The sequence below is a fragment of the Leptidea sinapis genome, chromosome 6 (assembly GCF_905404315.1).
Source record: "Leptidea sinapis chromosome 6, ilLepSina1.1, whole genome shotgun sequence".
NCBI lineage: Eukaryota > Metazoa > Arthropoda > Insecta > Lepidoptera > Pieridae > Leptidea > Leptidea sinapis.
Window position 1 is genome coordinate 6,437,314 of NC_066270.1, and position 18,050 is coordinate 6,455,363.

Below are 18,050 nucleotides of genomic sequence, written 5' to 3' on the forward strand. Positions count from 1 at the left end.
ATGTAATTGTAATTTGTATGAAACCAGAAACGTGCAGTCATCGATAGATTGTCAGATGACGGCTATAGTCTTGTAAAAAACGGAGATAGCCGAAAAACACTAGGTACCCTCTAAGCAGCTGTTCACTTTCAAACGGTCGGATTATATTTCGTGACCAATCGCCTTATTGTTAGAGACAAAATATAGAAGACATGGTAAGAAATTTTAGCCAATCGTCAATTTAGTTATTTTAATTTTAATGACTTGGTAAATACGACCTAAAGTCTTTTTTTATTATCAAACAATTTTTTTTTATAACTTGGTTTATAACTTTAGTCTTACGTAAACTGATTTTTACCTTCAATTATCTGAACAACGTGACGCTCTAACCCCAAATTATTTATGTATATTTTTTTTATAAGTGAGGGAAATTATGACGCTCCTCTGAGTATTCCCCATGATAAATGCGATTGAAGATGCAGAGTGAACCCACATCTCCACGCAACGCCAAACAATCAAGCCGATCGGAGATTACTAGATCGTCGTTGATTCAAGCCGCTTTTCGTTGTATACCTTCAATCGGTGAAGCTGCAAGAAGCTGGCATTGGAGAGCGCCCGCCTAGAGGTGAGAACAGAGCAGGCAGCTTCTTGGGGTTGAATTTAACTAAATTTCGTCGGTCTCATTTAGAGACTTTTCAAAGCATAGTCTCGATGTCAAACACAAGTTCGTTCCGGTTTTCGTCGATTTAACATACACACACACACTGTGTTGTCGTCTGCATAGAATGAACACTGCTGAATTACAGTATATCATTGATGTACAAAAGAAACAGTGTAGGGAAGAGCATGGAGCCTTGCACCACCAGCGTTTATGGGTTTAAAGTCGGAACATGTACCGTTGATAACATGCTCCGATCGGCAAAAAAGCTAGTGACCCATTTGCACAACCTCTCGGGAAGCAGGCTGGATGGCAGTTTCGTTATAAGCGCTTTATGCTACACCCGATCGAATGCCTTCGCTATGTCCAAACTCACTGCAAAAGCCTATCCCTTTAAGGATATAACGATGTTCCCTTATGTTTCATTGAACATTCTGGATTTAATTTTCATAGGGATTTATTTTCTCAAACTTGATTCCTTTAGAATTGTTTTTGATGTCAGTTCAAACACTACCATCACTTTGAAAATAAATGGTGCTCTGGGAGAGAAGAAACGGCGCAAGAAACTCTCCCAGTATTCATTTTGGCGCTCTTTTTAATAAAATATACAATAATTATAATTAAATAATGTATCGTGTGGGTCGGTGATAATAAAATATTAACATAAACAGGATATTTACCATGACTTTAGTATTTTAAGAGGTTGTCCGATATTTTAAACGATAAATGAAGTACCTAGTTAGCGAGCATAGGTTTTACCCTATTTTCACTCAGAAGACACATTTTTTTCATAATTGGATGTGAGTGCATTTTAGAATCAGAGTAAATTTAGTGACATTCTTTCGAATGACGGTGGACGTCTTACCTAGGAGGACACTGAGTTCTTAGGCTTCCTGGAACACTCTCTTTTTCATTATAAATAAATACAATAAATATATTGCAGGGACAACTTAGACCCATATAAAAATACAGAGAAATATTTATTTATTTAAGAAATATTCAAATTCAAATATTTTTATTCAAAATAGGATTTAAAATCACTTATTGAATGTCAAAAACTACCACCCATTCGAAAGAGACTGCCTCAGACCTGAGATGAATGGGCGCAAGAAACTCAGCGGGCTTTTTTTTATATACAATATGGATTACAATGTGATATCGAACAAAAAACATTTATAATTAAAGAGCCTGAGGGTGTTCGCTTTATTCCCAGTCCGCGGTGTCATTAAGAAAATCGTTTATGCTATAATAACCTTTCCCACACAAACGTTTTTTAACAATTCTTTTAAATTTCGTCACACATTTGTTTTGTACATTTTCTAGGATCATATTGTAGAAGCATATACATCGCCCAACAAAAGACTTACTAACTCGACCCAACCGAGTAGTAGGCATAACAAGTTTATGTTTGTTCCTCGTGTTAACATTATGAATGTCACAGTTTCTAGAGAATTCCTCAATCCTCAGTTCAATATAACATGTTAAATTTATACAAAAATACTTATATTATGAAAAAAATAATAAACAGTTTGGTGTGTCATTTTTTGTTTCCGTTCAGATGGACGGGCGGCACCTCAATATTAAATTTATTACCGGATCGGATTACTTAAATTTTGTCAGAGACGTCTTCAGAACACGATTACTCTATCGTTTCAGAATCAGACATCTATCAGAAATCAGAATGCTATTCTTGAGACTACGCTAGCTTACGCTATAAGGAACGTAACTCCTCAGTCCTCCTGCATAGTAATCGTAATAAGTATATAGGTACCTAGTGCAATATTGTTGGGTACGAAATATTGATAAAAATATTTCAATATAATATTATACGGGACAATTTGCATTAATTTCTACATTTATCGTCAGCCTAGAATGTGAGCTACTATACACCTCATTTACAAAATATGTATATGTTTTTTACAAATATATATATATTTTTTACAAATTATATATTCTATGCTACAAACTTAAACTTCAAAATATACCTACAAATAGTTCTAATACTTTGTTTATCAAAACAGCTGATTTTGACAGCACCAGCAGTAGATGTTAGATTAAAGTACCTATGCGGTATGCCAAAATAAAATAGCAGACTCAAAAAGAATTCCACTTTTGTTTTCTATCGTTATTAAATATTTCTACAAATTTATTAAAGTAGTATTTAATTTTTAATGTGAAAAACATTTATTAGGATATTTGAAAAGCATTCATGAATTCACCTTTACATACTAAAGATTGATTCTTTTATCTTCATTGAAGTAATTTCAAATTGTGTGAGTAATAACTTTTTATTAAATGGAACTAATGCCTAGACATTGATCATCGCAAGGCCCTAATTCAATTTATTAAATCAAATCAAATCATCTTTATTTGCAAGATAAGGTAATAATATGTTGTTGGCTTATAATTAACAAGTGCTCTTATCCTAACCCACAAGGCATGCAAACTTATAGAGAAATACATAGTTCACGTTTTAATTTCTGTAACAATTATAATATCAGTTCTATATATAATTATAAGTTCAGTCGAAGTTAATTTTTATTATTTACTATTTTATTGTCAAGAAAATCTTTTAATGAGTAGTATGCTTATTTATTAAGTAAGATTTGAGAGACTTTTTAAAGTAGAATATATTTTCGCGCTTAAGCGCGAAATATATTCTACTTGACTATATATTCTACTAACCTGACAATATTAATATTGTCAGGTTATTTTGTTGTAAATTGTTGGTCCCATGCAAAAGATGCTGTTTCGATACAACTCTGTTCTGGACTTCAAAGGTCGTAATTTGTTGTCGTTTCGTTTCGAAATTAGTGTTTCATATTAATTGATATTATTCTTTACCATAACTGCTACTTCATAAATATATATTGATGGCATGCTAAGAATATTTAATTTAGTAAAGTGAGGTTTACATAATTCGGTTGCTTTTAGTGAGCAGACAGATCTGATACATTTCTTTTGAGCTTTGAATACTTCATAAATCCCTGGAGCATTACCCCAGAATAGTATCCCATATCTCAGAGTGCTGTCTACATACACATGATATGCTGCTAACACCGCAGTCATATCAACTACTTTCTTCAGCATATGTAGAGCAATTTTATATATCATATATAATTAACTTTCAGCTCTTGCAAACATATATTGAACATAATATATATTTTTAATAAGAATGCATCACTATTACGGATGTACATCTGTAGTCAACATTTTCCTATCAGACTTAATTATTGATCTTCCACAATTTTGTTGCATCTTGTGATAAATTTAACATAGTATTGTAAATTTCAGGGATAATGACACTTTTGTTGAAAAGTGTTTGGAGAAATGTCCTCAGAAACCGACCACTGAACAATTCTGCACTAAGGTCAACAAGCCTGTCTTCTAGTAGTAAGTGTGATGTTATAACATATTATATTGGATTTTTTTCTTCATTTATTACACTCTTATTATACTTCTCTAAATCACTGTTTTGCAGTCACATTATTTTGAATGTTTTAATTATTATTGGTATATATAGTTACTGTTGTTTCAATACTTCTCGTATTCTAACTTTTACACTGACAATATTTGAGACTAGGCAATTTTTTGGGGGTTCATTTTATATCAATAATGTTAAAGCACACATTATTGTCAGGTAATGAATACAACTTATGCTTTTATTTTGTTAATGTAAATGAATTGTTGATTTAATCTAAAGATAGGTTTCTTATTTAGTTTCAGAGATGACTGTATCAAGAAGTGCAGAGACCCTGATGCTCAGTATAAAGTCAGCCCCGAGTATAGAGGATGTCCTAGCAGCTGTCCAGGCCAACATTGGTTATCTGACTCACAGGCACATGCTGCAAGCGTTAAAGACATTGTTTGAACTACAGAAATCTCATAGGTTTGTTTTTTTCGTATGCTTTATGCATACAACAAAGAATGGCTCAAATCAATTGATTGTCTTGATTCTATGGGTTTTCTAGGTAGGTGTAGTGTAGGTTCTCTACATCTTCTCGTCAGGCCGACAGAGTCTTGCTCGTATTTTTAAAAATGTACAAAACTTGAACAAAAAAAACTAATTGGACATCTGGATTCAAACCGGGGTCTTCTGCTTTCCAGGTCACCCAATGTCAATCTGAGCATAAGCTCAACTTATATGCAACAACTATTCAAATCAAATCAAAATCAGTTTATTCAAATAGGTCACGAAAATGACACTTATGAATGTCAAAAAAAATTAAATATTTTTCTTATTGAATCTACCGCTACTTTGTAAAGGGTTGAGCTAATGAGAAGAAGTAGCAAGAAACTCATTGCCACTCTTTTATATCAAGGTTTACAGATCATTTCAATTACAATATAATATGTAAAATGTAAAATGATGCAACAAACACACTCAAACGTCAAATAGTCAATGTCTTACACGAGTAAGTCAAAAAAATAAATGTAAATTAATACAAAAGTTATTGAGTACAGTTGCTGCATCATCCACATACACCATAAATCAATAAAGGTATTCTGTGAGCATTTTATAAGCGATTATAAATAAATAAACATGTATATATCCATACATACATATATATATATATACACAATAACTTTTAAGAATCTGAAACCAAGTCCCCGGCAACAGGATCATCCCGCCACCACAAGCAGTGCCCGTTCACGAGCATGACGCATGAGCCAGCCATCGCCTCCCTCAACCATATTTTAGGGAAGGGGACGACCCGTCCCACGTCGCCGCCACAAGCAGTGACATTTAAGTGAGCTTGATGAAAACTGTCGCAGGAACTCAACCAAATAACAAAAAACAAGAATATTCATCTAAAATATATTCAACAACACTCACTAAACATTACAACAATAATAGTCTTGTATATAGTGGCGAAATTTATCTTTGTATTCTAAAGTTATTGTAGCTGTTTCTCATTAAACACGGATAAAACTTCATTTTTTAAAATTGAAACGTAGCTAGATCGATTTCTCGCCCCCGAAACTACCTGTATACTAAATTACATTAAAATTGTTTAAGCCGTTTCCAAGATTCAGAATATATATATATATATACAAGAAAAGCTTGTTTAAAGGTATAAGATAATAAAGGGGAGTAATTTTGAGTAATTTTAGTGCATCAACTTACATACATTGTATAAAGTATAATGTAAAATGTTGAAACTCTAAAAATAGATTTAACAGAGTGGCGATGAGTTTCTTGATAATTTTACTTTCTTTCTGCAACACCAGAGGAATCATAGGAGCGTTGCTGGCCCTTAAAGAAGGTGTACGCGCTTTTTTTTAAATGTCGTATCTATCTGGAAACAGGGCACAAGGAAGCTCATTCCACAGCTTTACAGTAACATGGAAGAAAGCTGCTTGAAAACCGAAAAATATATAAAGTAAATTTATAGCCAAAATTTATGAACGATACGGGACTCGAACACGCGACCTCTCGTGTTACGTCCGAGTGCACTTTCCAACTAAGCCAACCGTTCGAATACGCATGGGTCGTAAATTTGGTGGACCGTATATCTTGTTAAACTCTCAGGTTGTGACTCCGGCTACAGGATCTACTTTACAGTTGATAACCTGCTCAACCCCAATAATTGCATGTTAGGAAATTGACTTGAAATATCGCTCTTTCAAATCTAAACAATTTGTTATTTTTAAAGTATTATTATATCCTTCACTTCTGGGATTAATTATATAAATTAAATATGTATATTTTACGAAAATTCAAATACTTTTATTCAAATAATAATTTTAAAATCACCCTAAATTTCCATCATTAACGATTCTATATCGATAGTTCATCGCTACACAGGTAACTGTGTCTTCTAGCTTTACAAGTGCATGGCGTTATCATTCCGCTTATCACACGTATTGTCCGACCATTTTCTTCCTAGCTGGCCCCACTACGGATATTTTTAACGGTAAATATGATTTACAGCCATGATCCAGAAGCTATAACCAAAGATCCCAGTTTTGGGGTGCTCTGTCAAAATTTCAAAAAGCATGCCAGAGCTCTTGATGTCAATGAAACAATTGAAGCAGTGAAAGTCCTATCCTACCTTAAGGTCCCCGTGGACTCACTTCTCGTTCAGACGCTGTTGCAATTAATAAGATGCAATATAAACATGATCAGTATTAGACAAATAATGTTCCTAGACTTTTTGTTAGCTCAGTTTGATAGCAAAAATCATTTAGTGGACGCCTTGAGGTTAGCTTTACCGCTGGCATTTCAAATTCATCTTCCACTGGAGCTCGACCATCAAGACTTGCCTCTTTTAAGAGACATGTTGATGTACGCATGCTTCCACGACCTTCCCGACAGATGCATCAACAACATAGTAACCGGACTCTTACTGCACGACCAAGCGATTGATGCTTACGTTGCCAAGTCGGTGATTTGGTCGTTGTGCGATACAAATTGCACGGAACATGTATATCCTACTAGAGTACAACTGTTACATATCTGCTGCGATATATTAACACAGCAAGTGGATAAGTTGAGGTACGAAGACGTTCTGCGGACCGCTGCCAAGTTGAAGGGCAGGATATTGGAGAAGCACCCGGAGTATTACCACCAACAGTTAATGGATGCCATTGCCGGTTATGTGATAAAAACTGAATTGCCGTTTGAGAAGGGTCTGCTTATTGCACGGATACTGTCACGGATTGTGAGTATAATACACATATAACAATAAAACTCACTCGCTCTTAACTAGGATATCCATATCATCTCATCCTGAAAGCACCAAATTTTCTCGTCCCTTTTTACGTACCTTAGAATCTTTAGAGATTGCTTTGGTTTTACCACGGTTAATGCTTAGCGCGAGTCTCTTCCACTACCTTCTGTTTTTGGACAACATTATTTCAACTAATTTCCCTCATTGATTTAATCGACTTTCGGTCAAATCTTTTTTGTCAAAAACAGAATTTCGTTGTACCTATCAATAGGCTAATAATACCAATACAGTTATACAAAAGGTATGAAGAGATTCAAGAATTGCATTTTGGTCCATAACTATCACATTGAGACGGTTCTCTTGTCACCCATCTGTATTTTGATATCAAAAGGATATTTAACACAGATTGACGCGGAACTTAAATAACGATATTATAATGTACTCCTAGGTAGGTCTTTCCTAACATTTCTATCCTTCTCCAATTTGCCTTATTTATTAATAATAACGTTGGACAGGCCGAGCATCAGTTGGGTGATTGAAGGAAACAAATCACCATTGGAAAATTGATTTATATCGATAATTTTTGTCTAATTGATAATCTGGCAACAACTTAAAAGACTATAAGGCTATATATAAGAAGAATAAGAATTATTAATTTAAATCGATCTTTTTACATATGCATTGTCATAAAATTACTCTAAGTTTAAACATTTTACAAGCTTATATATATATATGACTACATTGTGATTGTCATTGAATCGCCACACTAGTCGAAGACTGTATTGTGGGATCTAAATATATATATATCTATTTTAAAGATACTGTACAATACCGATTTAATTAAATAACTACAAATTTATCAATACTAAATTTAAAAGAAAGTAAAAAATAAACTAACAATATGTGTGTGTGTGTGTGTTTGTAATACATGTAGGTAGGACAAATTAAATACAAGGGATCAAAATATTTTCATATGTACCTATGTATATCTATTTACAGGCCCATACACATTTAGGCCTAGTGGAACACCTGTGCAACCAAGCGGCTATGAATCCAGAAACTTTAGCCAACGCCCGCACCAATAATCTGTTCGGCTTCATAAACTGCCTCTCCAACAACAACTACACTCCTGACTCGACCGTCTGGGACGAGATCAAACAACAAATATGTCAGAATCCGATCCTGCAAGTGGACAGCGCTTCCTTACCGTGGACGAAAGTATGTCTGGAGTTGGCGTCACTCGGCGTCTATGACGACAAGCTTCTCAGTAAAGTGTTCTCTAAACAGTTCCTGGAGAAATATCTGGCAAGAGACAATAACACGTTGGATTTGATTCAGCTGTTGACACTCAACGAGGCGGTCAAGACGTTCCATAGTGACGGCTATAGCTTGCCCGCTGAGATTATGGCGCAGGCCAAGGTTTGTTTCCCGGTGCATGGGATCAGTGAAGAGCTGGAGAAGTATCTGGTCAAGGGTTTGGGCAGACCGGAGTACGTGGTCAGGAATGTGATGCTGCCAAATGGTTTTATTGCTGGTACGTAGTTTAGAAAATATAAATAACACGAATTGTTACTCATAGCGGGCCTCATAACTTTATCAATAGTAATGCCTAGTCTTGCCATAAATACGCAACAAAGAAAAAAAAATCTATTGTAAATAACATCTATTACTTTTACAATGTGTTAGTTTAATACATAAATATAAAAAGTTTATTCGAAGTGGTGTACATTGGCTGCAATACAGTTCTTTAAACGTTGAGGCCAGTTATCAATAGAAGCACGCACTCTTTCCATGGGAAAATTCTTCAATGCCAATCGTACGAATTGTTTTAGGGACTCCAAATTATCATGGCGCTTAGAGCTAGCAGTACTCTCTAAAACTTACCATTAATCATAATCCAGTAAATTAAGTTGGGGACTAGACGACGCCCAGTCTTCAGAGCTGAGAATGGTATCTTGATACACTTGTGCCGATATCTTAATACCTGTTTCCCAAAGTATGACGCCACTCCTTCATAGCTAATACCCCACCAAACCATAACTGAAGTCGGATATTGCCCACGTTGCCCTCTGTCGACTAATTGGTAAGCTTTCTTAGAGCTTTGAGCATAAATACGGTCATTTTTTTTGTTAAAATGTTGCTCAATTGTAAAAAAAATCTCATCCGTAAACAAAAATTTTCTGGGACTCCATTTGCGTACCTCTTCATTAGTTGTTTAAATTTGAACACTCTATTCTTTTTTAAATTATCACTTAAGAAATGACCAGTACATCTCTTGTAGGCTGCAAGTCCTTAGTCATCTTTTAAATACGCGACATGGTTCTAGGCGCTTTTTTCATCTCCCGAGATAAAATCTTTTGCTTTCGGACAGGATTTCTTCGAATTCCTTCCCTTACTGCTTTGACCACCTTTTTCGTACGAACATTCGTGGACGGCCAGGGGCCTACTCCTAAAGTCGATATTCGATAAGTCGTGGCATTAGTCGTGTAGAATCGTACTCTTAGTTACATCGTAATCAATGTCGAAACTATGATTGAACGAACGAAACATTATTCGATATTATCAGTCCTAACCCAACTCTTAGTTGAAAATATCAGAGACGAATATTCGAATTTCACAAATAAAAAAACGTCACTTTTACGATAATCTCAACGACATCTTGTAGGCTGTCGATGCTATTATCGTTTCAAGTTGTATGGATATATTTGCCGTACAATATACATACTTAATATTATTTAAATAATTATATGTGATTTACTATTCAACAGGATTTTTTTACTACTAAGTCATTTTGTTGATCGTTTATGCGTAGAAATAATTCAAATGGCCGCCTGAGAAATAGGAAGTCGACGAGAAGGGTTACTTTTTTTTACATTTTATTATCCGCAAGTTTTGTATTATTTATTCAATTTTAAATGGTCATATTATATTCATTACATATTTTTTTAAATGTTGCCTGTGCTTCCCCGGGGCGTAAAAAGAATAGAGTAGTCCCTAGCCCAAGGGTGCCGTAAGAGGCGACTACGGGAGAGTCACGCTGCCGTCTTATGACGTCAACACAATCGGGCCAGAATCGTCCGGGTTACTTACCACACTCGCACAGAATACCGGCGTGAAGTAGCGGCCTACTGCTATGTTTCGCATAGGATAGTGTCGAGGATCGGACTCCATCCCATCACCCCCCAACAAAATATGAGAGCGGTCTTTAAAAAGGTATTACCCCAGGAGAATCCCTCCCCGAGCATTCACGCTCGGGCTGCCCCTCGTATTCTGGGGAGGGCACAGTACCGCGCATTTCACAGGACAAACAGGGCAGCAACACCACGGCGCCCCGCTCCACGCTTAATGTGGACTTCTATAACATCAGGGGTATTCACTCTAATTTAAACGCCGTCCACCACCGCCTTGAGACGGCGCAGCCGGCCTTGTGTTTGCTTACGGAGACGCAGATAGCGATAGACCTAGCGATACGTCATATTTAACGTACCCCGGATACAAAATTGAGCATAATTTTTTGCCTCATGCCGGGGTATGTGTGTACATTAGGGAGGATATCTGCTGTCGCCGTCTCGGCAATTTTGAGGGTAGGGACCTGTCTACTCTCTGGCTCCGCGTAGATTTAGAGGACCGCGTCCGCATCTATGCGTGTGTCTACAGGTCCCATAGTGGTAACGCAGAAACGGATCACCTCATGGGCTGCGTTCAAGCGGCATTTGATGACGTGCTTGCACAGATCCCCCCTCCGCTGAAATCTTAGTCTTGGGTGATTTGAACATGCATAATGCCGAACGGCTTGGATCACGTACCACAGACTACGCAGGGCGATCTGTGTATAGTGGTCTGTCCCAATTGGTTGAGTCGCCAACGCGGCTCCCGGATGTGGACAGCCACATGCCGTCCTTATTAGATCTTCTGGTGACTACACATCCCGATAGTTACCAGGTCACTGTCGACGCCTGACCAGCCGACCATTGCCTAGTCAGGAGTGTAGTGCCTATCCGACGCCAACGTCGCAGGCCACCAGCGACCCGCCGCGTTTGGCACTACAAGTCAGCAGATTGGCGTTCCTTTTTTGCATCCTACCCTTGGGGCAAGGTTTGTTTCCCTTCGTATGATTGTAGTGCCTGTGCCGTTGCAGTAGCCGATGTGATACTGCAGGGAATGGATATTTTTATACCAAGCTCTGTAGTACCGATCGGTGGCAGATCACAGCCCTGGTTCGATGCGTCAGTTGAAGCAGCATCTGACTGCAAAAAACAGGCGTATCGAACTTGGGTTGCGGCGCTGGTCTCAAAGGATCCGAACTGCAAAGTTCTGAAGAGGAAATATAACCGTGCCTCCAAATTTTTTCAGCGGCAAATCGCCCGTGCGTTATTGAAGCACGTCGTCGAAATTGGCGAGCAGCTTTCCAGTTACCCGACCGGAACACGCAAGTTCTGGTCGTTGTCGAAAGCTGCTCTTGGTATCTTCAACCAGCCGTCCATGCCGCCGTTGCACATGAGGAATGACACCCTGGCCCATACGGCAAAAGAGAAAGCCGATCTCCTGCGCACTCTTTTTGTCTCCAACTCGACTCTTGACGACAACGGAAAAACACCGCTGACCATCCCGCGGTGTCAGAGCTCCATGCCTGAAGTACAGTTCAGACAAAAAACTGTTCGGCGAGCTCTGTTTTCGTTGGACGTCAGGAAGTCGAGCGGGCCGGATGGCATTTCTCCAATCGTGCTTAGAACGTGTGCCCCTTAGTTGACGCCGGTGCTAACGCGTTTATTCCGGCACTCTTATTCAAAAGGCGTAGTCCCTGACTCATGGAAGTCAGCCCTTGCCCATCCGATCCAAAAAAAAAGGAGACAGTTAGGATCCGGCAAACTACAGGCCTATAGCGATTACTTCCCTGCTTTCCAAAATTATGGAGAGCATAATTAACCGCCAGCTCTCGGTATACCTTGAGGGTCACCAGTTGATCAACGACCGGCAGTACGGCTTTCGCCATGGTCGGTCGACTGGCGATCTTCTGGTATACCTAACACATAGATGGGCGGCGGCTATTGACATACACGGGCCATGCAGGTCTCTCTTGGGAAATCGTCGACCAGTGCCGGGAGAAACTTGTGTCTTCTATCGAGTCCTCTCTCGAAAATGTCGTGGAAAGGGGTAAATTGAACCTTGTCCAATTTAAACCCCAGAAGACTCAAGTTTGCGCGTTTACCACTAAAAAAAACCCCATTTGCCGTACCACCACTCTTCGACAACACTTCCCTGAAAGCCTCGCCTAGTATCGGAATACTGTGTTTAGAAATCTCGAGCGATTGCCAATTCCGTGGCCATCTGGAGGGTAAAGCTAAATTGGCTTCGAAGAGGCTGGGTGTCATTAATAGAGCACGGCAATACTTCAAGCCGGCCCACATCCTAGCGCTCTACAAAGCGCAGGTCCGGCCACACATGGAGTATTGCTGTCATCTCTGGTCTGGCGCACCCCAGTATCAGTATCAGTAGCTTGATTCATTTGACCGCGTGCAACGCAGAGCAGCTCGAACTGTCGGGGACCCAGTGTTCTGTGAACGGCTGGATTACTTGGCGTTACGTAGAGACGTCGCTTCATTGTGTGTCTTCTACCGCATTTATCACGTGTTCCGAAGAGCTGTTTAACCTGATTTTTGCCGCCGAATTCCACCTTCGCACGACACGCAATAAATTAGGATATTATCCGCACCATCTGGATGTGTGGCGGTCCTCCACAGTGCGGTTTTTAAGGAGCTTTGTTCCTCGTACTACTAAGCTGTGGAATGAGCTTCCTTGTGCAGTGTTTCCGGGACGATACGACATGGATACCTTCAAAAAAAGCGCGTACACCTTACTTAAAGGCCGGCAACGCTCTTGTGATTCCTCTGGTGTTGCAAGATAATGTGGGCGGCGGTGATCACTTAACACCAGGTGACCCGTACGCTCGCTTGTCCTCCTATTCATAAAAAAAAATACATTAGTTATGTGTAAATGATACCAAATATGTGGTGCAGAGTCTGGCATGGTCCTTAGCGACTAAACTATGTTTTGGCATTTGACACTTAACAGCGACATAGCACAGATAATGTTTAGGTTTGAACATATTTCATTCACACTAATATCGTAAAAAAAAACAAAATATTAGTCTATGGTAATGATAAACGGTAAGGAATTCGAACATTTGTTAGAGTAGGATAGTTGCGATATATTCGGAGTATAATCGTATCGTTCCGAATGTATCGTTGTCGATTTTGCGAGTAGACCTCCAGATCTTTTTCTGTCACAAACAGAGGAGGTGTCATTGTACCTATTACTAGCCCGGTAAAGAAAGATTTTTACTTATACCAAGCGTATGGCGAGTTTTATAAATTGCATTTGGCTCCATACCTACTTTGTGTAATGCAAATTGCAATCACAGCGATTCGGTTCTCTTTATCACCCCACTCCATTTTAATATCGCAAAATATTGTACAATGTATTGGCGCCAAAATGAGAAAACTCATTGAATAATTATATAAAAATGAGAGATTCCAAATTCAAGTCCAAATGTAATATTTTGTCTATTTTTAATTATAACAGTATTTATGGCCAGCCTAAGTATTTTTGCATGAACTGTTTTGTATAGTTAACATTAAATCAAATCAAATCAAAACGTTTATTGAACTCATAACATTGATTTACAATGGCTTAAGTTCAGTCATACACTAAATTTCATAATAATAAATAAATAATATCAGATAAAATTAAAATCAAATAAGTAATATAAATAACATCAAACAATTAAAATCACATAAAACAAATCACACTTAAGTAGATCAATTCAATTCCAGGCTGCGTTATCATTTAAATAATCTTGGATATTGTAATAGCCTTTGCTGCTTAATTTACTTTTTGTGAAGGCTTTGAATTTATTTATAGACATATTTGCTATATGTTCGGGGAGTTTATTATAGATGCGAACACACTGACACCTAAAAGAATTACTGACTTTATGGAGTCTTGTGGCAGGCATAGCAAGTCTACCCCTATTTCTAGTATTAATCTATGTAAGTCACTTAGTTTTGTGAACTTACTTTTATTCTTTTGTACAAACATCAAATTCTCGTAAATGTATTGTGAGGCCACTGTCTTAATACCTATTTCTTTAAACTTATTCTTTAACGAAATTCTAGACCCCATGTTATAAATGGCTCTAAAGGCTCTCTTCTGCAGCACAAATATCGATCTCAGCAGCATTACCCCATAAAAGGATACCATAGCTCATAATGCTGTGGAAGTAACTAAAATATACTATTCTGGCCGTATCTATGTCAGTCAGTTCTCTTATCTTCTTAACCGCAGATGCTGCAGAGCTTAATCTGTTTGCTAAGGCAGATATATGGTCACCCCACTGAAGCTTCTCATCTAGAGTTATACCCAAGAACACTGTCTTATTTACAAGATCCAATATTTCTCCATTTAATTTAATATGTGTGTTAATCTTTTTTACATTTGGTAATATGAATTTTAAGCATTTCGTTTTCTTACCATTCAACAGAAGATTGTTTACTTTGAACCATTGTTCTACCTTAGAAATAGCATTATTTACATGTTCAATAGTAGTTGCATGTCGATTAACTTTAAGTAATAGTGATGTATCATCCGCAAACAATACTATATCGTGTGTGTTCTTTATAAGAGAGGGTAGGTCATTGATATAAACTAAAAACAGAAATGGTCCGAGAATTGAACCCTGCGGGACACCCATTCCTAACACGGAGCCTGAAGACCTTACACTATTAACTTCAACATACTGTATCCTGTTATTCAAATATGAGATTAATAAATTTAATGCACTTCCTCTTATGCCATAGTGTTGCAATTTCAATTTCCTGATTAGAATTTCATGTTGGACGCAATCAAACGCTTTAGAAAGGTCGCAAAAGATTCCTAAAGAATCTTGTGAATCCTCCCAAGCACTAAAAATATGTTCCATTAATGCAACACCTGCGTCAACAATCAATATTCAATAATAGTCAATATTTTACTCAGGGTAGGCAAAATTGAAATAGGCCTATAATTAGAGGGATCTGATGAGCAACCCGACTTGAATAAAGGTATTATTTTGCTATGCTTCATGGGGTCTGGAAATGTGCCACAGTCTATACATTTGTTAAATATTAGGGCTAGATCAGGCGCTAATATATCAATCAGAGAGCCTATTACTTTAACAGATATACCCCAGAGGTCAGCTGTCTTTTTAACATTAATCTCTTTAAATGACTTTATAATATCCGAGATATTAATGATACTTAAATTGGAAATTATTTGAACATTTAGTAACATTTGCAGAAAGTAATGATATTGCCCTGGTTGGACATAAGTTTAAATGTTTAGTGGTAGATATGGGAACATTGGTAAAGAAATTTTCAAAAGCTCTAGCAACATCTAAGTTTGATTTTACAATTACATTATTAATATTTAGATTAAACTCAGAGTTTTGATCTTTTTTTTACCAGTTTCATTATTAATAATTTTCCAAGTAGTTTTAATTTTATGTTGTACGTTAGAATGTCTTATTTTATTTCTTAAGTATAAAGATTTTGCCGCTTGACAAACATTTTTAAATGTTTTTGAATATTTTTTTACATATTCCAGAAAGAGTGGATTATGGTTGAAAGTTTTTTCATCATAGAGGCTATAGAGCCTCATTCTACTCTTATGAATTCCAGTTGTAGCCCATTCACTAAATTTGGTATTAGTATTAATTGTAATGGTCTTCGATGTAAATATTTTTTTAAATTCAGTATTAAATAAATTAAAAAAAATATTATATAAAACATTGGGGTTATTTTCCTCTAAAGGCATTACTTGCAATTTATTAAATAGGTAAGATTTAAACAAATTCAGACGGCCCTGTGTAATTGGTACAACAGTGATGTCTTTAGTTATAGTTTTCTTTGTCGGCCAATCAAAACTAATAAGTTGTCCACAGTGATCTGATTCTAGTTGATTTATTATACTTTTGCTGTTAGGCATTAGGTATTTATCTAACCCAACATTGTAAACTAATTCCAAGGCTATAACATTTAGATGTATGTTTCAGACGCGGTGATCTGCCTGCGGAGCGGCCACCCCATAAGCCTGCCGGCCTTGAGCAGCGACCGCAGGGTGCCGATTGAGGACCTCAACATTCCGCCCGGATGTGTTGTGTCAGTATCTCCTATTACTACAAACTACAAATTTATGATGAGTATCTCAAAATCATCAAACAGTGATTACGAAATAACGATGATATCATCAATCACACAACATTAATCTGCTAATAGATAATCACTCTGTTTAATTATTTTCATTATATTTTCGGAACTCAAGAAAATCGGAAAAACTGTTTTTTGAGGTATTGGAGGAGATAATAGAGATTATAGTCTAATTTGTAGGCAGGTATCATATATTGAAGCTATCTCGTAAAAAAATACTAACTGGACTTGAATGACTTCATTTTGATGAATAGGCAGATGATTCAAGCAGATTTAGATAAAAGCAATAAGTACTCTATATGTTGCCGGACCTGTTGCTGCGCTAGTTTTTGGCGGTAGTAATTATTATTCAAGTACACCCTTATTCAGGCATCGAGATAAACTGCGGGTATAATTAGCTGAAATTACTTAGGTCAGCTTTCCGACGGATAAAAATCGCTCGCCGGATTCTTGTTGTCAAGCGCCTCTTTTTCTCTAGAATCTATACGCCTGTTGTTTTCTGCTGCATAAACTGACGTATTGAACCAGGTCTGACATCTAAAACCGTCAGGGTCTACAGAGCTTAGTATGAAAATGTCTTGTCAAAAATGCCACGGCACATGCATGAAATCATATCAAAACTATTGTTGATGTCAGATAAGTTTTAAACGATTACCTTTTGTCATTATTTCAATGTTCATTATAATATATTTTAATTTTATGTAAAAACAAATATGCCTATACCTCATCCGTCCTCATTTGTTCCTTCTATAATTTATTTACGCAACGCTCCGACTGGATAACGATTGTTAAGTCTGCTAATTGCGTATGTAGCTTATTGCACCTACTTTTTCCTTAATACATACTTCATCTATGCCAAAGTCCACGCTCTTCCGTGCGAGCAACCATTTTGTAATGAGATTTACACAATAAGTTAAATATTTTCAGCGTATGCATAATGAACTTCAACTACGGTTGTTTCTCAATGAACAGTAACCGTTTGCGCGGAACCTTCCGTCTTATCATAGACATACTGGAGAAACAAGGATACATAACGGTCGCGTTCAACGTCAACGAATGGAAGGAGGCGCCAATGCACGAGCGCACGCCATACCTGATGCGGGAGGTTAACTACAGGTGCGGGGAGATTGGCATGCAAGTGTCGGCGACTTGATACAGATTATAGAGATATAGATATTGACAGCTGATGATAAAAATTCTAGTTGATTAAATGTTTTTTTTAGTACTTGTATTTTTTTTTGTAAAATGGTATATATAAGTGCCGAAGTCAACCACGAAAATTATATTTGATGCCAAAAATTTTAACTAGGTATATAATTTTCGATTGTTAACGCACAAAATGATAAATTTAAGTACGTATCATTTCTTTGATAAGTGATAACTGACGCCCACGTTATTTAGCAACACCAGAGGTAGTTGAGTTTCTTGGAAATACTCGTACCGCGCGAGAAATTTAATTTCATAGTTTGTTTTGACAATGACAACCCCGAGGTTTTT

General features: G+C 37.2%; 1 protein-coding gene across 2 annotated transcripts; it reads left to right on the forward strand.

Annotated features, from left to right (window-relative positions):
- The first annotated feature begins 2,687 nt into the window (after positions 1-2,687).
- On the forward strand, positions 2,688-17,778 carry LOC126965002 (uncharacterized). 2 transcript variants are annotated; one of them, XM_050808400.1, is made up of 7 exons: positions 2,688-3,019; positions 3,932-4,030; positions 4,358-4,526; positions 6,573-7,302; positions 8,311-8,845; positions 16,400-16,505; positions 17,481-17,778. In XM_050808400.1, the coding sequence occupies exons 2-7, from the start codon at positions 3,937-3,939 to the stop codon at positions 17,704-17,706; spliced, it is 1,860 nt and encodes a 619-aa protein (XP_050664357.1). In that variant the 5' UTR covers positions 2,688-3,019; positions 3,932-3,936; the 3' UTR covers positions 17,707-17,778. The 2 variants fall into 2 exon arrangements, with proteins under 2 accessions (XP_050664357.1, XP_050664356.1); XM_050808399.1 differs by having other exon boundaries at positions 2,688-2,910.
- Positions 17,779-18,050: the final 272 nt, after the last annotated feature.

Coding starts and splice junctions, on each gene's coding strand:
- LOC126965002 (XM_050808400.1), top strand. CDS start 3,937: ATGACACTTTTGTTGAAAAGTGTTTGGAGAAATGTCCTCAGAAACCGA. Junction 4,527..6,572: donor GAACTACAGAAATCTCATAG/GTTTGTTTTTTT, acceptor TATGATTTACAG/CCATGATCCAGAAGCTATAA. Junction 8,846..16,399: donor GCCAAATGGTTTTATTGCTG/GTACGTAGTTTA, acceptor TGTATGTTTCAG/ACGCGGTGATCTGCCTGCGG.